Source organism: Aspergillus affinis (genome assembly GCF_023601865.1).
Source record: "Aspergillus affinis strain CMG 70 chromosome Unknown NODE_66_length_189108_cov_86_600325, whole genome shotgun sequence".
NCBI lineage: Eukaryota > Fungi > Ascomycota > Eurotiomycetes > Eurotiales > Aspergillaceae > Aspergillus > Aspergillus affinis.
The window spans coordinates 34,914-50,268 of NW_026515847.1; the positions used below are offsets into that span (position 1 = coordinate 34,914).

The 15,355-nt window shown below is 52.3% G+C and overlaps 7 protein-coding genes across 7 annotated transcripts; 2 read left to right on the forward strand and 5 right to left on the reverse strand.

Annotated features, from left to right (window-relative positions):
• Positions 1-33: 33 nt before the first annotated feature.
• Positions 34-1,848, reverse strand: KD926_009277 (putative homogentisate 1,2-dioxygenase; the record flags this gene model as incomplete). Its single annotated transcript, XM_053101897.1, has 7 exons — positions 34-293; positions 356-478; positions 538-700; positions 752-1,354; positions 1,422-1,596; positions 1,654-1,676; positions 1,726-1,848. 7 exons carry the CDS (start codon positions 1,846-1,848, stop codon positions 34-36), a joined length of 1,470 nt encoding a protein of 489 aa, XP_052954533.1.
• Positions 1,849-3,233: 1,385 nt separating this feature from the next.
• On the forward strand, positions 3,234-4,164 carry KD926_009278 (uncharacterized protein; the record flags this gene model as incomplete). The annotated part of the gene is made up of 3 exons (XM_053101899.1): positions 3,234-3,555; positions 3,609-3,880; positions 3,982-4,164. 3 exons carry the CDS (start codon positions 3,234-3,236, stop codon positions 4,162-4,164), a joined length of 777 nt encoding a protein of 258 aa, XP_052954534.1.
• Positions 4,165-4,273: 109 nt separating this feature from the next.
• On the reverse strand, positions 4,274-6,137 carry KD926_009279 (putative carboxylesterase; the record flags this gene model as incomplete). Its single annotated transcript, XM_053101900.1, has 6 exons — positions 4,274-4,852; positions 4,912-5,253; positions 5,309-5,490; positions 5,564-5,621; positions 5,690-5,840; positions 5,947-6,137. 6 exons carry the CDS (start codon positions 6,135-6,137, stop codon positions 4,274-4,276), a joined length of 1,503 nt encoding a protein of 500 aa, XP_052954535.1.
• A 356-nt stretch (positions 6,138-6,493) lies between these two features.
• KD926_009280 (MFS transporter) lies at positions 6,494-8,240 on the reverse strand (the record flags this gene model as incomplete). The annotated part of the gene is made up of 5 exons (XM_053101901.1): positions 6,494-7,746; positions 7,805-7,864; positions 7,920-7,977; positions 8,038-8,058; positions 8,124-8,240. 5 exons carry the CDS (start codon positions 8,238-8,240, stop codon positions 6,494-6,496), a joined length of 1,509 nt encoding a protein of 502 aa, XP_052954536.1.
• A 785-nt stretch (positions 8,241-9,025) lies between these two features.
• Positions 9,026-10,043, forward strand: KD926_009281 (haloacid dehalogenase superfamily protein; the record flags this gene model as incomplete). The annotated part of the gene is made up of 3 exons (XM_053101902.1): positions 9,026-9,045; positions 9,109-9,268; positions 9,345-10,043. The coding sequence occupies 3 exons, from the start codon at positions 9,026-9,028 to the stop codon at positions 10,041-10,043; spliced, it is 879 nt and encodes a 292-aa protein (XP_052954537.1).
• Positions 10,044-10,657: 614 nt separating this feature from the next.
• On the reverse strand, positions 10,658-12,563 carry KD926_009282 (uncharacterized protein; the record flags this gene model as incomplete). The annotated part of the gene is made up of 4 exons (XM_053101903.1): positions 10,658-11,629; positions 11,680-12,238; positions 12,314-12,424; positions 12,484-12,563. 4 exons carry the CDS (start codon positions 12,561-12,563, stop codon positions 10,658-10,660), a joined length of 1,722 nt encoding a protein of 573 aa, XP_052954538.1.
• Positions 12,564-13,426: 863 nt separating this feature from the next.
• Positions 13,427-14,832, reverse strand: KD926_009283 (uncharacterized protein; the record flags this gene model as incomplete). The annotated part of the gene is made up of 4 exons (XM_053101904.1): positions 13,427-13,584; positions 13,647-14,515; positions 14,573-14,635; positions 14,705-14,832. The coding sequence occupies 4 exons, from the start codon at positions 14,830-14,832 to the stop codon at positions 13,427-13,429; spliced, it is 1,218 nt and encodes a 405-aa protein (XP_052954539.1).
• Positions 14,833-15,355: the final 523 nt, after the last annotated feature.

Here is a 15,355-nt window from a genome sequence, read left to right on the forward strand (position 1 = left end):
TATACAGTAATCTAGTTCATCCAACTCACGAACTCAAATCCTCAGCCCCTTGGCCTTGCGCGCCAAGATCTCCTCGACCTCATCCTTATACTGGGAGAAGTTATCCACTAGGCTGTCCCACATCTTCGGCTCGTGCTCATGTCGCTGGTCGCTGTTCCATGCATAATCGGTGATAGTGAACGGGCGACTCGACTCAAACATGAAGGCGATCGAAGCCTCGGAGATGCGCGCGACCGGCGGCGGGTTCTCCGACGCGGCTTTGAACTCCTCGTAGGCGACGCCGTGGGGCACCACTTGAATAATTTCAGTATTTTGGTTCATGAATCGGATGGGGAAGATAAAAGACGGAACTCACTGCCACATTCGAAGGAAATACTTCCTGGCTTGAAGGCGTCCGATCGGCCGCCATATTCGCCGTAGATGAGACCCATTAGTTCGGATGCTACGTTCCGGTGGTAGTAAGGCGGTCGGTAGGTGTCTAAATTAAAACATCAGTAAACAGACAAAAAGTGCATTGGGCATGTTGACAAGACATACGCGATGCAACATCCCATCTGGGAGAGAATATGAGTAGGTCAGCCAGGGGTGCCGTCAGATCCCGAGATTTGGCCGTGAGCACGCAGAAAATGGACGGATCGATGTGGTCGACGGAGATGGAGCCGACGTTGACAAACTTGGTCAGGTCATATTTATAAGGGACCTAAAAGGTTAATTTCACGGTGACCATGTAGAAAGCCACAGGGACACTTACATAGTTGCCATGCCAGGCAACGACGTCAAACGGGCTATGTTGTTGCGTGCTTTTGAAGAACTTTCCTCCCAGCTTGTAGATAATCTCCCACGGCTCCTGAGCAATCTCGTATCTGGCAACGGGCGAGAGAAAATCCCGAGGATTGGCAAGTCCGTTAGCCCCGAGGGGTCCCAGTTCCGGCAGCTCGTAGTGCGTGCCCCAGACTTCAAGGATATATCCTCGCGAAGGCCCGTCCGGCAGTTCGACACGGAAACGTAATCCTCGTTGAATGACAACAAGTTCTCCCGGCTGAACAAACAGCGGGCCGAATTCCGTCTGGATATCCAACGCGCCTTGTTGAGGAATGATTAGGAATTCACCGTCCGAGTTCACAAAAGCTTTCTTGGTCATGCTGGTATTCGCGGCGTACACATGGGTGGCCAGACCCTCCCGAAGAGTTGGATCTCCCGAGCCTGCGACCGTCTTTAGACCGGACACAAAGTCCACCTCCTCCCCGTTGGGAATCTCAACGGGATGCCAGGCCAACTGGGTGGGTGATACATGAACTCGGGGGTTGAGTGGCAAGAAGTTCGACTCGGTGTCTTTGTTGTCGGGGAGATCCGTCTAGATAGAAGGCACTGGTCAGTCCAATTTGAATATATTTTATAAAATGCCAAGGTGTCCAGCGTACAAATCCCTGGTGAGCCACGGCGGGACGAGCGCGGTATAGCCAAGCCTTCTTGTTGGCATGTCGCGGTGCTACAAAGGCCGTGGCTGTGATTTGCTCCGCATACAGCCCGAAGCGAACGTGGCGAGGGCTATTTTGACCATGGGGAATGGTTCCTGGCACCGCCTCGGACATAAACCTGTTTAGTTCCCATCAGCTGGTGGATGCGTTGCACAGAGTGTGTAGAGATGCGTACGAGTTTCCGAAGCCGGATTGATACTAGGACCTATTAACAATTGACTCGAGCACTGAGATCAATGGGGCATACCTCATAGGGATCGTTTCGCCGGGTGCTGAAGGAAGGAATGGCACCATCCTTCTGGGTTTCCGCCCAGTGGAAGATCTTTTGATATTCCTGGGGGTCCGACAGGGTACTTGTAGAGGACGACATGTTGTATAGAATGGGCTGTATAGATCTCCGACCACAAACAGAATCAATCACGACCCTCAAGTCAGTTGCTCGGTCGGGGAAATGGCGAACTCATATACCCCGACCCCTTGAGCCACTGTGGGGGTCCACCATCCTCCCTTGCACACCATCATCGCCATGCCATAATATTGAGAGTTTGAGGCAGGGATTCGGGAGAGGCCAAGGCAGCCGGCGGCAACCGCGTGCAGGGGCGTCTGGGAGGCGGTCGTAACGGTTTCCCATACTAATCGGCATGTCGCAGAGCCGTCGCTTTGCCGAGTCGCTGCAATGCCAAGTGGAGCCGCAAGCCATTCCCCACATGAGTCAGGGCTGATTCACGGTGGGGGAGGGGACTTGGGGGACTGGGGAGGCTTGGAGGACATGGTGTGGTCGGGAAACGATGGACGACAATTGCCGATCCATCCTAATTTCCAGGTATAGATCGATATGATCAAAGTCCAGGAAGTGACTGTGTTTCCCAGATGACTGCCCTAGCATTGATGAGAACAGTGTATCAGTTTTTTGACCGCCGGCTCAATCACGGACCCCATGTTTTCTATTTAACTGATCTGCACCTAAGCAATATTTTGGTTGATATAGACTGGCATATCAAGTGCTTGATTGATTTAGAATGGGCTAGCTCTCTCCCTATTGAATTCATGCGCCCCCTATCTGACTAACCGGGCAAGCGGTCGACGAGATTGATACCGAAGGCTATAATGAAATGCGGGAAGAATTTATGGATGCATTTGGTGAGGAGAAAACTTGTCCTTCAGAATATAAGCTTCCGCGGGCATCCGTTTTAGAGAGTGGCCGGAAAGGGGGAACCTTCTGGTACCTATAGCACGGCATTACGGAGTCCAACCGGGCTTCATACAATCTTTTATGAACGAATTCAGCCATTATTTTCAACAAAACATGCCGATGATCCCAACTCCTTGCTCATTGTTTCCCCATACTGGAGCCGCGGAATAACTGGGTTCATCCAATCCAAACTCCGTGACAAGGCATATTATGACCAGAGACTTGGTGACGCATTTCAAGATCCCTGACAACATTAGCATAAGATGCTCTTCGCCATCCGTGCTGGTATACTATGCGGTGAAAGTACGAACGTAACCTTTGTATCGCCCAAGGGGCTGCCTTAGGAACATGCGCCGGTTTCGCGATGGCAGGCGGTGCCATCCACTCGAGCAATGATGATGTCAACTCGTCCTATTCTCGGCCTTCATTTCCGTCATTCCGCCAAAGTATGGGAGAACGAGGCCTTGATCATTGATGAGTATATCAATGTGGAGCTTGTCAAGATGGTGGTCTGCCATCTCAAACCCCATATGCTTCATTGATCAACGATCGCCTCGTCAATCATGGGTTACAGAAAGCTATCCCTCTTCCACAGGATCAAATCCAACATCCCTCTCCTCAGTAGATCCAACATCCTCGTCTACGAAGGAATTTTCCCAGATGTCGGAGTTCCTACTGCCGTGAATCTTGCCGAGGACGCGGTCATCAATGCGCTCGCCTGCCGTGTCAACTATAACTCCGCGTCCAAAGAACTCGCCGTCACAGCCTGCGAGCCAATGCATACCTTGCACCGGACCTGGATCAAACGCGAACTCGGCAGAGGCTTGCTATCTGGCTCTTTCCTCGTCAACGAGTGGGGCGCTATCGACTCCACGAAGGAAAAAAGTGAGAGTCACGTACCCCACTCGACAGCTACTGATCCGGTCCCTCCCTTCCAGGTTTCGACGTCTTTATGGCCTCGTACCAGGCCTCGTGGAGACAGCCCGAGTACTACCTGAAGCCGCGACACCAGGACCTTCCGACCCTGGTCGTGGAGAGCGGCTGGGCGAAGACTTATCCCAGCTTGATCCGAGACAAGGATCTCTGGTTGATCGGCGGCTCACCGCATGTCAACGTCGTCATCGTCATCGAGTGGTCTACATCTCCGAGGAACCGAATCCGAGGTCGGTTGGAAGTTTACAGGAGACAAAGTGGAGTGGTGCAAGTGGAGGTACCCTGCCTGTCCATCTCTTTGATCTACTTTCTGCCCACGATCGTTGGCAATTGCCCATCTACTCCTCGCGGTTCAACATCGTGTTAATGCCATGATAGTCGATATTCCCCGAACCTAGCCCGGGAGTATTCCCCCAGGTGATTCGATTAACGAGGGACGAACTCTTCGACAAGGCAAAATCCCCGCATCGCGATCCGGAGGAAAAGATAGTTTTCTCGGTGGATCGGCTGCGCGAGGCTGCGAGAAAAGCTTTCCACAATGTTGGATTTATTCCTGCCTAGGTTGACTGTAATAGGACGTAGAAGAGGTTTTTAGTCAGATACAACTACGGGTACTTGATTGAGTTCAAGATACAATCATACCCATGTTTGTAAACAGTCAGATCAGGTTCTAATTTAGCAAGCTGATCTTCCCTGCCGTTAATGCGAATATAATGGGCATGTATACTCCCATCCCAGCCTCTTTGAGAACCCGGACATGTTCCAGTCGTCTCCGGTTAGCAACTTGTCTCTCATCGATTTCCTGACACTCTCCGAATGGTCCAAAAGCAAATCTACGCTCCTGCAACCACGGAGCGCTTCCATTCACAAACGATATCCATCGGTTTCTCATCTCTTGACCAACATTCTCCGCGGCACAATTGAACGATAGATCCACCCCTGCGAACAAGAAAAGAAGGTCGACCGCATGGTGAGAACGGCTGGATGCCTGCCACGGATTCGGCTGATCGATCACGTATTTGTAGACGCGTTTGCCAGCGGCATGTAGCTTTTCCGAAACCACTTCCACCGGGAGAGCGTATCGCACATCGTTTACCAAATCCAAGGCGCCTAACTTACAAGCTGTCGGACGATCTGCAACGATGTTGTACACTTTGCGCAGCTGTGGGCCCCATTTAGGGTCCTGGTCGAACGCCGTGGCGATGGTTGGTCCGTCGAGAGTCTCGATGCCGTTTCTCCAGATCACAGACTAGATTTGATCTCTCACGTTAGTTGGTGTCTAGCACCCTTCCAGGCAGAGGTACTTACCTCATATTCTGTATCCCCGATCATAACCTCCTCGACCTGCTCCGGTTTGCTCTGCCAATCTTGGAGTTCAGGCTCTTCCTGAATCCACATCGTATTAACATTGCATTTTTGCAATGCATGTATGATGTTTGAAACGGATGCCTCCCTGAGCGATGTTTCTCCCAGGCCTTTCACCGTATCTTCTAGAGTCCTAATCATTGCAGCACCTCGCTCAACCGGTAACGGCGAGGACAAGTACAAAGACCCCGAGGCAAGAACGGCCCTTTTCACAGAAACGCCCGTAAGTAGATGCGCGTGCACGTAGACAGCCCCGGCACTTTCACCGGCTAGTGTGATGTTGCTCTAGTCGTCTCTTAGTATTCCTTATACGTGGTTCTAGGCTTTGTGGAACACTTACCGGGTCACCTCCAAATGCCGCGATATGTTTGCGCACCCAGTCAATTCCTAGCCGTTGGTCTTTCAGTGCGAGGTTCTTCTCTTTGCCGTCGCCGAAGCTGAAGATGTTGACTCTGTAGTTGATAGAGACGAAGACGAAGGGCTTTCCTGCTTTTATAGAGTCTGCGACAAGCTTGGTTGGGTCTGTCGGCGGTTTAGAATCAGCATCGCCCACGAGGGCCAATAGACCAGGGAAGACAGTGAAGCACAAACTAACCACAGATCCCTGAAGCAGCAGAGCAAAACGTCACTACTTGTGAGCCACCTAGGAAGACCTGTTAGGGGATTGCCTCGGGCACAAATTCCAGCGAGAGGGGGTGGCACCGTGAATCCAAAGCAAGACAGGAAGTGAATAACTTGTCGACCCGGCAGGTGGACAGGTGATTTCCAGATTTAAACATTCAAATTCATCTTCTGGCTCCTTGGGGATTTCGACGTCTTCGGGAATGCGCAGTAAGTGGCGCACATCCACGTCTACTTGCGGGCATCTCGGGCTATCCAGGAGGTAATATCAGCGTCGTGCAAGATCCCCTTATAATAATATCTTCGTCTTCTCTGGTGGACTATAGGAAGTAAAATAAAATAAAAAGTAGAACTCACCCGAATCTTGTTGCGTCTACTACTTTCCCATCGAACCTATCCACCGGAACGGCACGCTCAAACCGTCCCGGAATCCCAGCATACTTGATTCCTCGATATTGATTGACAGATGTACCGTCCGATGTTTTCTGGATCCCTTGAAATGTGGCATCAAGGCCTGGGTGATTCATCTGGGGCTGTGGGACCGTCATGGTTGTTTCTGTTGTATGTGGTTGCTGATGTCGCGGGAGTTGTGGGGAGAGAGAGAGAACGGGGTCAAGAAATAAGTACTCCCGGTCAAGCCACGCCATGGGCAGCTATACCTCGGACCATTCATTTCCTCTCCCTTGCTCGTCTCCTCATCATCGGCTCCTGCACCCGTCAACGATTCCCGAAAATTAAGATGGAGACGACGATCTGCGTCAAGTGGCGCATCGGTCATGGCTGACTGAGAGTGGGGCCTGCGGGGGATGATCCACCGTTCTCGTTCTATGGGACTAATCAATTATGCATGTATCGCTATGCTATATACGGTGTAGTATGTACTCTCGCAAATGATATGGACACGCTAACTGCCAACACTCTTTCTCCGCTTCAGTCGGAAGCCTCCCAGACACAACAACGACGGAACGGCCGACACCCCCGTCAAGATAGCCATCGCCCAAGTCATTGTCCCCCATCCAGCACTCTCGCGAATGAAGCCGGCAAAAAAGGGCCCGACGATGGTCCCCGCCGCAAAGGCCGAGTTCAAGAGACCGTAGGAGAGTGCCATCGCGCCGCCTTTGCCGAGAATCTCCGGGGTCTGCTCCTCCATGTCTTGCACCACGTAGGACGCCTCGACCATGACTGGGGGCAGGAGAACGGCAATACAGACTCCGGTCAGTGTCAACAGAGCACACAGGAGCACCTTCTGACCCATAGAGTTGTGGGTGACGAATCGCAAAAGTACCAGGATCGGAACGCTGGCGATGAGTGCCCCGCCTGCCATGTAGCGTCGGGATTCGCCGTACTTGTCGATGACATACCCGACCAGGGGATCGAGGATATGGGGAACCGATAGGGGAATGAAAATAAGTCCCTGTGCCGTCTGCGCCCAGCCGAACGTCTCCTCAACGTAGAGGGGAAGGACGCTGTCGAAGCAGGTGAGAACGACGGAGACGATGAAATAGGCCCATAAAGATACTAGCATGCGCTCGGATGCCAGTAGATGCTGGAGAGCTCCCAGGGCCTTCTTCCGAGGTTGTGGAGTCACGGATTGAGCCGGAGCTGCATCGGACTCGGTAGGGGGTTCGGGGGCATTCGGTAATTGTCCGGACGATGTAGAGGTAGGTTGAGGTTTATCGAGCGACTTTTGGTTGTCCGTCTCCTGGGTATGTGCCGTGATCTCCTTGTCTTGTGCTTCCTCCCGGGCCGTATCGCGTGGAAGCCATCGCACGGCGTGCTTCTTCTCGATCATGACCAGTCGGAACACGATATCCAGCCCGACCAGCCCAAATGCCAGCCCAAACACCGCGTAGTATCCACCGTGCTCGTAAATGACACCTCCCAGAAGAGGACCTCCCATAATCCCCAAAGTCATTCCCATTCCTATGTAGCCTATGGCCTGGCCTAACTCATCCCTTTTTACCGTGTCAACGACGAGAGCACAACCCACCGTCCACACGACGGCCGCAGACGCTCCTTGAAACAAACGACCCGCAACCCAGAGGCCCATATGATTCCCGACACAAAGGAGAGCAGTCGCGGCGCCCAGGGCAATCAAGCCGATCATCAAAGGCCACCACCGAGATTGGATTTTATCGGCGATGTAGCCTGCGATAGCTACGGTGGCGTTTTTTCAGTCAGAGCAAGGCCTTTCGGGCGGGGAACCATTACTTACGCGAGAATGCCAACAGCGCAGCTCCATATAGAGCTAGTAAGATCGACGTCCACCGTTGTTCTGTGCATTGATTAGCTAGGAAGCCAGCAAATCCGTACTCCAAAAAGAAACACACCTTCACCCTCTGATAGACCGACTCGTTCGTGCAGAGCGGTCGGCGTCACAGGGACAATCTGCAAGGCCAATCAGCAAACTAGAAACTAAGTGTGCTTATGAGAAGGATGGCTGCCTACCAATCCATAGAGCAGGATATCCTATCGTCTCGATGGTCAGCATCATGATCTGGTAAGGCACCCAGGCAGAAACGTGGACGGCATACCGTAAAAACTGCAAAGACAACGACGAAGATGATAAAGGGGCTGGAAGATCTCCACTCGAGGAAGATTGGAGGCTCGGCATGCTTCTTGCGACTAAGCCATAGTTTCCCGATGGCCATAACTAGCCTCCTAGGGTAGACGTGTGACAATACGCTGGCTCTGTGGCGGCCACATGCGACAATCCGTGGTGAACGATGATGTCACGGCAAACGATTTCCGCAGCTTGGAAGACCGACTATTGGTTTCTGGAATGAAGAAAAATCTGAGACGCCAAGGCGGAATTGACAGGAGTCAAGATGGCTCCGAGCAACCGTATATAAATATTCAAGTAAGGAATAGAAGACGGCCAGACAGGAAGAATCCTCGCGCTGATCCACATTGGTCGAGGCGTTCGGGGTCCGCGGGTCCCGCAAGGGTCCATCCGCCGACCTGGGATAGTATCAACAGCCAAGAGTCAAGAGTCAACTTGCATCAGAACCACAAAGGGAGATCAAAGGGTGTCTGAACGAGCGGAATTGCGCCCGTGTTCCCTTCCTGTGACCATATTTGTTGCACACAACATTGTCTCTCTAGGGATTGACGCCGTGAATCGGTAGTATTCCATCTTCAAGGTATTCTCAATAGGCAGATAGCATATTCAATCATACCTGGGCGAATCTCAAATGACAAGCAACGGATATGGATGCAATGAATGGGAGGAGCTCGGAATGGTTAATGAAGCTGTACGGAGTAGTGGGAGAGAGTCGGAGAGGAAAGGCGACCGACCGCCGATCTTGGCGGCCTGAGGGACCTCCTCTTCGCCTGAGGCAGCATCTCCCCCGCCGCCGCGTCAATTCGGTGCCCGCATCGCTCATCCTCGTATTCAATTCTGCTTTGGTGACAATAAACCAAGAATTTCATAGAAATGGCAACCGCTCCCTCGGAGTACGTTCTTCTCCTCCCCCAAATGCATCCCAACTCGTCAATCGCTAACATGTGCTCCTGCAGACTGCCCCGCGTGCGGGCCTGTCTGTTTGACATGGATGGCCTCCTGATCGACTCGGAGGATATCTACACGGCTATCACGAACCAGATCCTGCAGGAACATGGCAAGCCGTTGCTTCCCTGGTCCATCAAGGCCCAGCTTCAAGGCCGACCGCAGGCCGAGGTACTGTACCACCCTCCGTCAGCCCTATCGGCGATGCCCGCAGTAGCCATGCTGACTTCAAATTCCTACTCTCCAGGCCAGCAAGATCTTCCACCAATGGGCCCAACTCCCGATCTCATCGGAAAAATACGCCGCTCGACAATCCACCCTGCAGCTCGAGAAGTTCGGCGACGCCCAACCGCTTCCCGGCGTGCGCACCCTCCTGGACAAGCTGCTTTCGACGCAGTCGACCGACCAGCCCGTGCACATCGCGCTGGCCACCTCGTCCCACGAGCGCAACTACCGATTGAAGACCGATCACCTGCAGGATTTGTTCACCGTATTCCCCGAATCGCAGCGCGTCCTGGGTGACGACCCGCGCGTTGGCAAGGGACGGGGCAAGCCCTTGCCGGATATCTACCTGCTGGCACTCGAGACCATCAATACCAACCTGCGACAGCGGGGTGAGACGGAGATCAAGCCGGAGGAGTGCCTGGTTTTCGAGGATGCGGTGCCCGGCGTGGAGGCCGGTCGACGAGCAGGTATGCGGGTCGTCTGGGTCCCTCATCCGGGACTGCTGGAAGCCTACAAGGGTCGGGAGGCAGAGGTGCTGGCAGGATTGACCGGGGAGCACAAGGAGGAAGAGAAGTCGGCGTCGGAGAAGGATGCGGACGCATTGACTGCCAACAGGCTGCGGTCGTCCGGCAAGCCGGGAGAGCTACGCGACGGATGGGGAGATTTGATTCCTACGCTGGAGAACTTCCCGTATGAGAGATATGGTATTCGACCTGCCTAAGATGGATCTACCTCGATGCTGTTGTAAAGAAACAGGGACCGGGTACTCCGCGGTATGGTCTGTCAATGTACATGATGAAAGAGACAAAGGAGACAGGAGACATGATACCCATGTAGAACAAGAGACCAAATCCCACGCGAAGAGCAAAGCTTCGGCGTACAACCATTGACTCATCCAGGCGATGACGTCGCAAGGTTGATGACAGATCTCCTTGTCTATCTTCAATGTTCAAGTTGAACAACAGAACAACATGTACAGGTAAAAGAGGGCTCGTAGTAACCCCATGCACATCTCGAAGGCCGTTGAATTAAGCCACTGGTGTCTTCCGCGGTGGAGACTGAGGTCCTGCCTGCTGACCAGTTCGGTGCGATGGGAGACGTGAGATCCCGAGTTAAGTAAATATTCAAAGCAAATAAAGAAAAGCAAGGAAAATAGAGCAGTAAAAGCTAAGAGAAACCAGAGTAAGAGACGAGCATCAACGAAAGAAACTTCTTATGAGCTGATCCAAGAATTACCAAGCAAAAGATGAACGGAAAACGATGTTAGAATGGAATGACGGAAAGGAAGAAATTCAGAAGTCAGTTGGCCAGTCACGCAATTACCCTCGGGGCTCCCTAGCGCTTTCTCTTCTCGGCGGACGAAGACTGTCCTAAATTGTCGGTGATTGTGATACTAGGCCTCTTGCGGCTGGCTCTTGCAGAATGGACTGGAGTTCTCATGGTATTGGGGCAAAGTGTGCCTCCTGCAATGAGGCTGGAGTTGACATGCAAATCGGCCATGGAACCGGTCGGATAAAATGATCCAGCATGGTTAGACGCGAAATCCAGAGCCGGCAAGGAATAGGATGCGGGCGCGGCCATGCGATGGGAATGCACATTGGACATGTACGTCGGCTGGTAACCCTTGTTGTGAACCGGATGGGCTAGGTTGGTGTTGAATTGGTAGGTAGGCTCCCCAATCACCGGTGGCTGAGAGTAATATGACATTGCCTGGGGCTGGGGAACAAGCATGGAAGAGCTGCGCGGCATTGAAGCAACTAGACTCTGGGGGCTCGCATCAGCTTCACTTGCGGTAGGTTCAGGAGTGCTCGATGGAGTAAAAATTCTCTCATGCACATCGGAGCTCTCAGAAGTGCCAGAATAAGCAAGGCTGACTGTATGTTTCTTTTCTTTGTTTTCGCCTTTGATCCTAGACGCCTTGCGGGCAATTGGTTTGCGAGCGACTATTCTGGGAGCCTTCTGGGCGATCGTCCTGCGAGCCTTTTTGGGAGCGGGGGTGGGGGTAGTGACAGGCTGACGACGTTGTCCGATACGCAGAGCCTCTTTTCCGGCCGTCATAATGTGACCCTTGCGACGATTCAGCAGTTTGTTGCTCTCGACGCGCCTCTCGGCCGCCGTGGGATTGTCGACCAGGTTGTACAGATACGGCGGGTCCAAAATATGCTTGCACACGGTCTTGTGTCTATAGAAACACTCGATGATGCGAGTCATCCGTTGAGCAAAGTTGAGGTTGTCATTCTCACCCTTGGTGGTGAGATCATACGCTGCCAGGAGGGGTCCGCTCGTGTGACGCATGATTACAGTCTCCTAGATACTTCTCAGCGGATTATCCACATTTTTCAATCGGGGTTCCTTACCAACGTGTGCCAGCAACAAATTTCGATTCTCTCTTCAGAATACTTCTGATTTTTGAACGGCTTTAGCATCCCCTCATTGTCGGTCGCATGTTCGAGGCTGAGCATAGCTTTGCACATCTCTTTCACAATGGCCCGTTTCTGACTCGCAGTCTGAGGAATAGTATGGTCATCGGGAAGCGGCTCAGCGGTCTGGTAAAAGGAACGGGCATGTTCATGAGACTTGAAGAGTGTGGAATGATCAAAGGGGACATTCTTTGCAGACTTTATCAGATTCACTAGGTTCGGAGCCAAAGAATTGGAGTCGTTGGGGTCCAGGGCCGACGGGAGTTCAAAGGCGTGATTATCGGACGGAGTAGCAGGTTCGTCTTCGGTATCATCGGTCCTGTCACCGACGAGGCTGCTGGGAGACAGGGAGACCATCTCAGGAGCGGACCTTCCCGTGGCATACGCGGAGAAGGCAGCATGCGAGGGTTCAAACATGCCGTCGTTGCTGGAGCTTTCATGGGCGAGATAAGGAGAACCTGCTCCTATATCGGCACCAGTGCCAGAGGCGGCCAAGCTATTCATTTCCAATCATCAGCGCCTATACTCAGGTTGGGTGGGAGAAGTTACGGCTGAACAGAGCAGAACATACCTAGTTGGGCTTGAACCGAAAGCCAGACCATGACTCTGGGGGAAATTCACAAGAGGGTTCTGAGATTGCACTCCGGTTCCATGGGAATTATCACCGTTGGAGGCCCAGTTACTGGAGATGTTATTAGAGGGGGACTGAAGTTCACATTCAATGACAATCGGCATACTCACAAGTCGTTGTTCAGAAGGAAGGCATTCTGAGCGGTGTCCTGTGCCCATTCATTGAAGCCCCAATTCTCGGAGCCAGACATGGTGATCCCTCGGTGAAGCGTTTGGTGCGGGAAATCAACAGATGGAGGAACTCAGGGAAAAGGACAGTTCACAGCCAGAAATGAAGCTCAAGGAAGTGGGTGAAGTGGATTCCCGCTCAGAGACAGTACTGCGTGAGAGATAGAGGGAAAGGAATTTCGAGACGATCTCCGGAGAGAGGAAAGAAGACAGATTTGGAGTGGTTGGGATGAGGATATCAGGGAAGAAAGGAAAGATGAATCACATTGTCCGAAAGAGCTCAATAGGCAAAACTGTGAATTGTGGTATTATCCATTAACAACCCCGGGTTCAGGGGGAAGAAGACATTCACGCTGGGAGAGAAAGCCACGGAAGAGTGAAAACGGCCGGGTGAAAGAGGGCTGGGTGTGCCCCAGCCAAGGTGTGTGGTTATGTGCATGGTGTATGTTGCGGTCTCCTGTTATAGGTATCGTGAAAAGGTGCCAATGGAATCAATCGCAACATGTCAAGGGCCAGGAGGCTGTTGTTGGTGCTTCGCTCTTTTAACCAATCAGGGGGCTGGTTTTGGGCAATGGAGCTGCAGGTGGTCCAATATTCGGTAGAGGTCAATAGTCCCAAAGAGGGAAACAATCATATTGTTGACCAGCCGCCCTCTAGAAAGAGGGAGTTTCAGGATGAAAAATTTCCGAAGGCTGGGGTTTGTTACGGCCATCGCAACCGAGGGAAGGCCGAAGGAGAGCGACAGCTCCTCGGCGATATAAGCTCATGGACCACTGGTATGAATTTCCGGTTCTTAGTGGTCCCCAGGACTCGAGACTACTTTTGGCACAGTAGTCGGTTTCTGGGGGTTGCCTCTCCACGCGTCCATCTGATGCTACCCATCCATTTACCCCTCCAAGAATGGCATAGACCAGATCTTCAAAGTGCTATCAGCTGTGAGTGGATCGCTTTTCTCTCCCACGGTATCATCGAAGTAGTGTCTCTGTCCAGAGGCGGTAGCAGCGATGCTACCCAAGGGATGCAGAACAGTGCTGTTGACCAAATCTGTAGACCGTAAGTATGACTACTAGGTCGCCTCAAAAGACTATAATCTTGTCTGAACTTACCATCATGGACCTTCCACTCCCAAAGTGGGCTCTGCGATCCTGCTGTGAGAGCTGGGTCCCGCCACACTCTCATAAAACCGTCTGTTCCTCCGGCCCAGATCTCATGAGATTCGCCCTGGTTGGTCGGTACGATGTCGATTTTCATTCGCTGATTCGTTAGAGCCTTTCGGCCCTCAAGCCAGCCAAGAAGCTGTCCGGTGGCTCGAATGTCATAGACCAGGACTCCATCGCTGTTTCTTTCTGCAATGTAAAGGTAGCGTCCGCAAGGGCTCCAGAGAAGCTGAGTGACGCCCCGACCCCCGATGTGACGATTTGCTTCCGTCTTTGCAACGCTAAAGGTACCGAGGGACTGGCCGGATCCGTTAGAGTCGTAAAGTCCAATATGCCTTGAAAAGGTGCCAGCAGCCAGCACTCCGTCGCCGGTCGGACTGACGGCCATTGCCGAGATAATTCCTTTCATTCCGACGCCTCCACCCACTGCCTGCTTACGTTTACTTGGTATCGTTGGCATCCACGTCACTGGTCCATCTTTCCCGGGACGGGACACATCAAATAGACAAATGAGACTATCCGAGCCTGCGAGGAAATGAGTACCACCAAGTGCAGAGGGATAAATCAAGGAATGAGGGGTTATGAATGCTTCCGTGGTGGGATTTACCAGGGAATAGCTCGCCACTGAGGTTGGCACCAGGGCAGATGCAAGCCTGATCGGATGGTCCCGAACTGACGAGAGGAAGAGAGTGGTGGACGGGTCCTGAAGGGAATAGAACGGGTAAATGGCAGTGGCATAGGTTGGCTCCGTTGAAGGCAGAACAGAGTAAGGAGTGAGATGGTGAGGGGATTGCCTCTCTTCCAAAAGATCAGGGGGCCTTTTGAGCTGTATGTCAGTTGAAAGAAAGATTGCTGAGCATCCACATGTAACTCACAGTATAAAGGTTCTCATATGGTGATCGGCCGAGTCAGTCAGGATGGTGGTGCCGTCCGGAGACCTTTATAGACATCGTAAGTGTCCGAACTCAGTGAATGGCGGGAGAATATACAAGCCAGGTTGTACATACCATTCTATACTTTTAGCATGGTTATAATCAGAATATCGCTCGTGGTGCTTTCTGGGTACAGACGGCTCATTCTCATCTCGGCTTGAGGCCACACATATGGGCGTCAAGTGGGAAGTCTTCTGCTGCATCGTTTTATGATTCCACCCAATTCAAAATGTCCCTCTGGTTAATGCGAAAGAAACAGTACAGAGCATACAGACAAGCAGAAAATCGTTCGACTACAGTCCACTATCTCTTGCAGTTGGATAACGTCAGATTTCACGCAACTAGCTGGAGGGTTCAGATATAATGGCAATTGACTCGGCCTACCAGGCTATAAAGATCTACCAAGCAGCAAGAATCCTTTAGATGGAAAGACAAGATGACAGGATGATGGAAGATGGAGAAATGAAGGACGCCAAATCTACAGCCCGGAGCCGGTCAATCTTGCCCCGACCAACGCTAGACCGGCGCTAAACCCAACGGGGCCAAGGGACTGCGGCCCTCGGATTCTCTTCGTTTTCTCCAAAGTCAAGATTTCCTTCCAACGAGCATCCAAGCTGAAACGGTAGCTTCCGCCAGTCAAATCGCCTCCGTGTGGAAAGGTTCATCCAATCCTTGCAATTCTCTTGCTCTTCTTTGTTTTCATCCTCCCCCCTAGATTCGTACTGA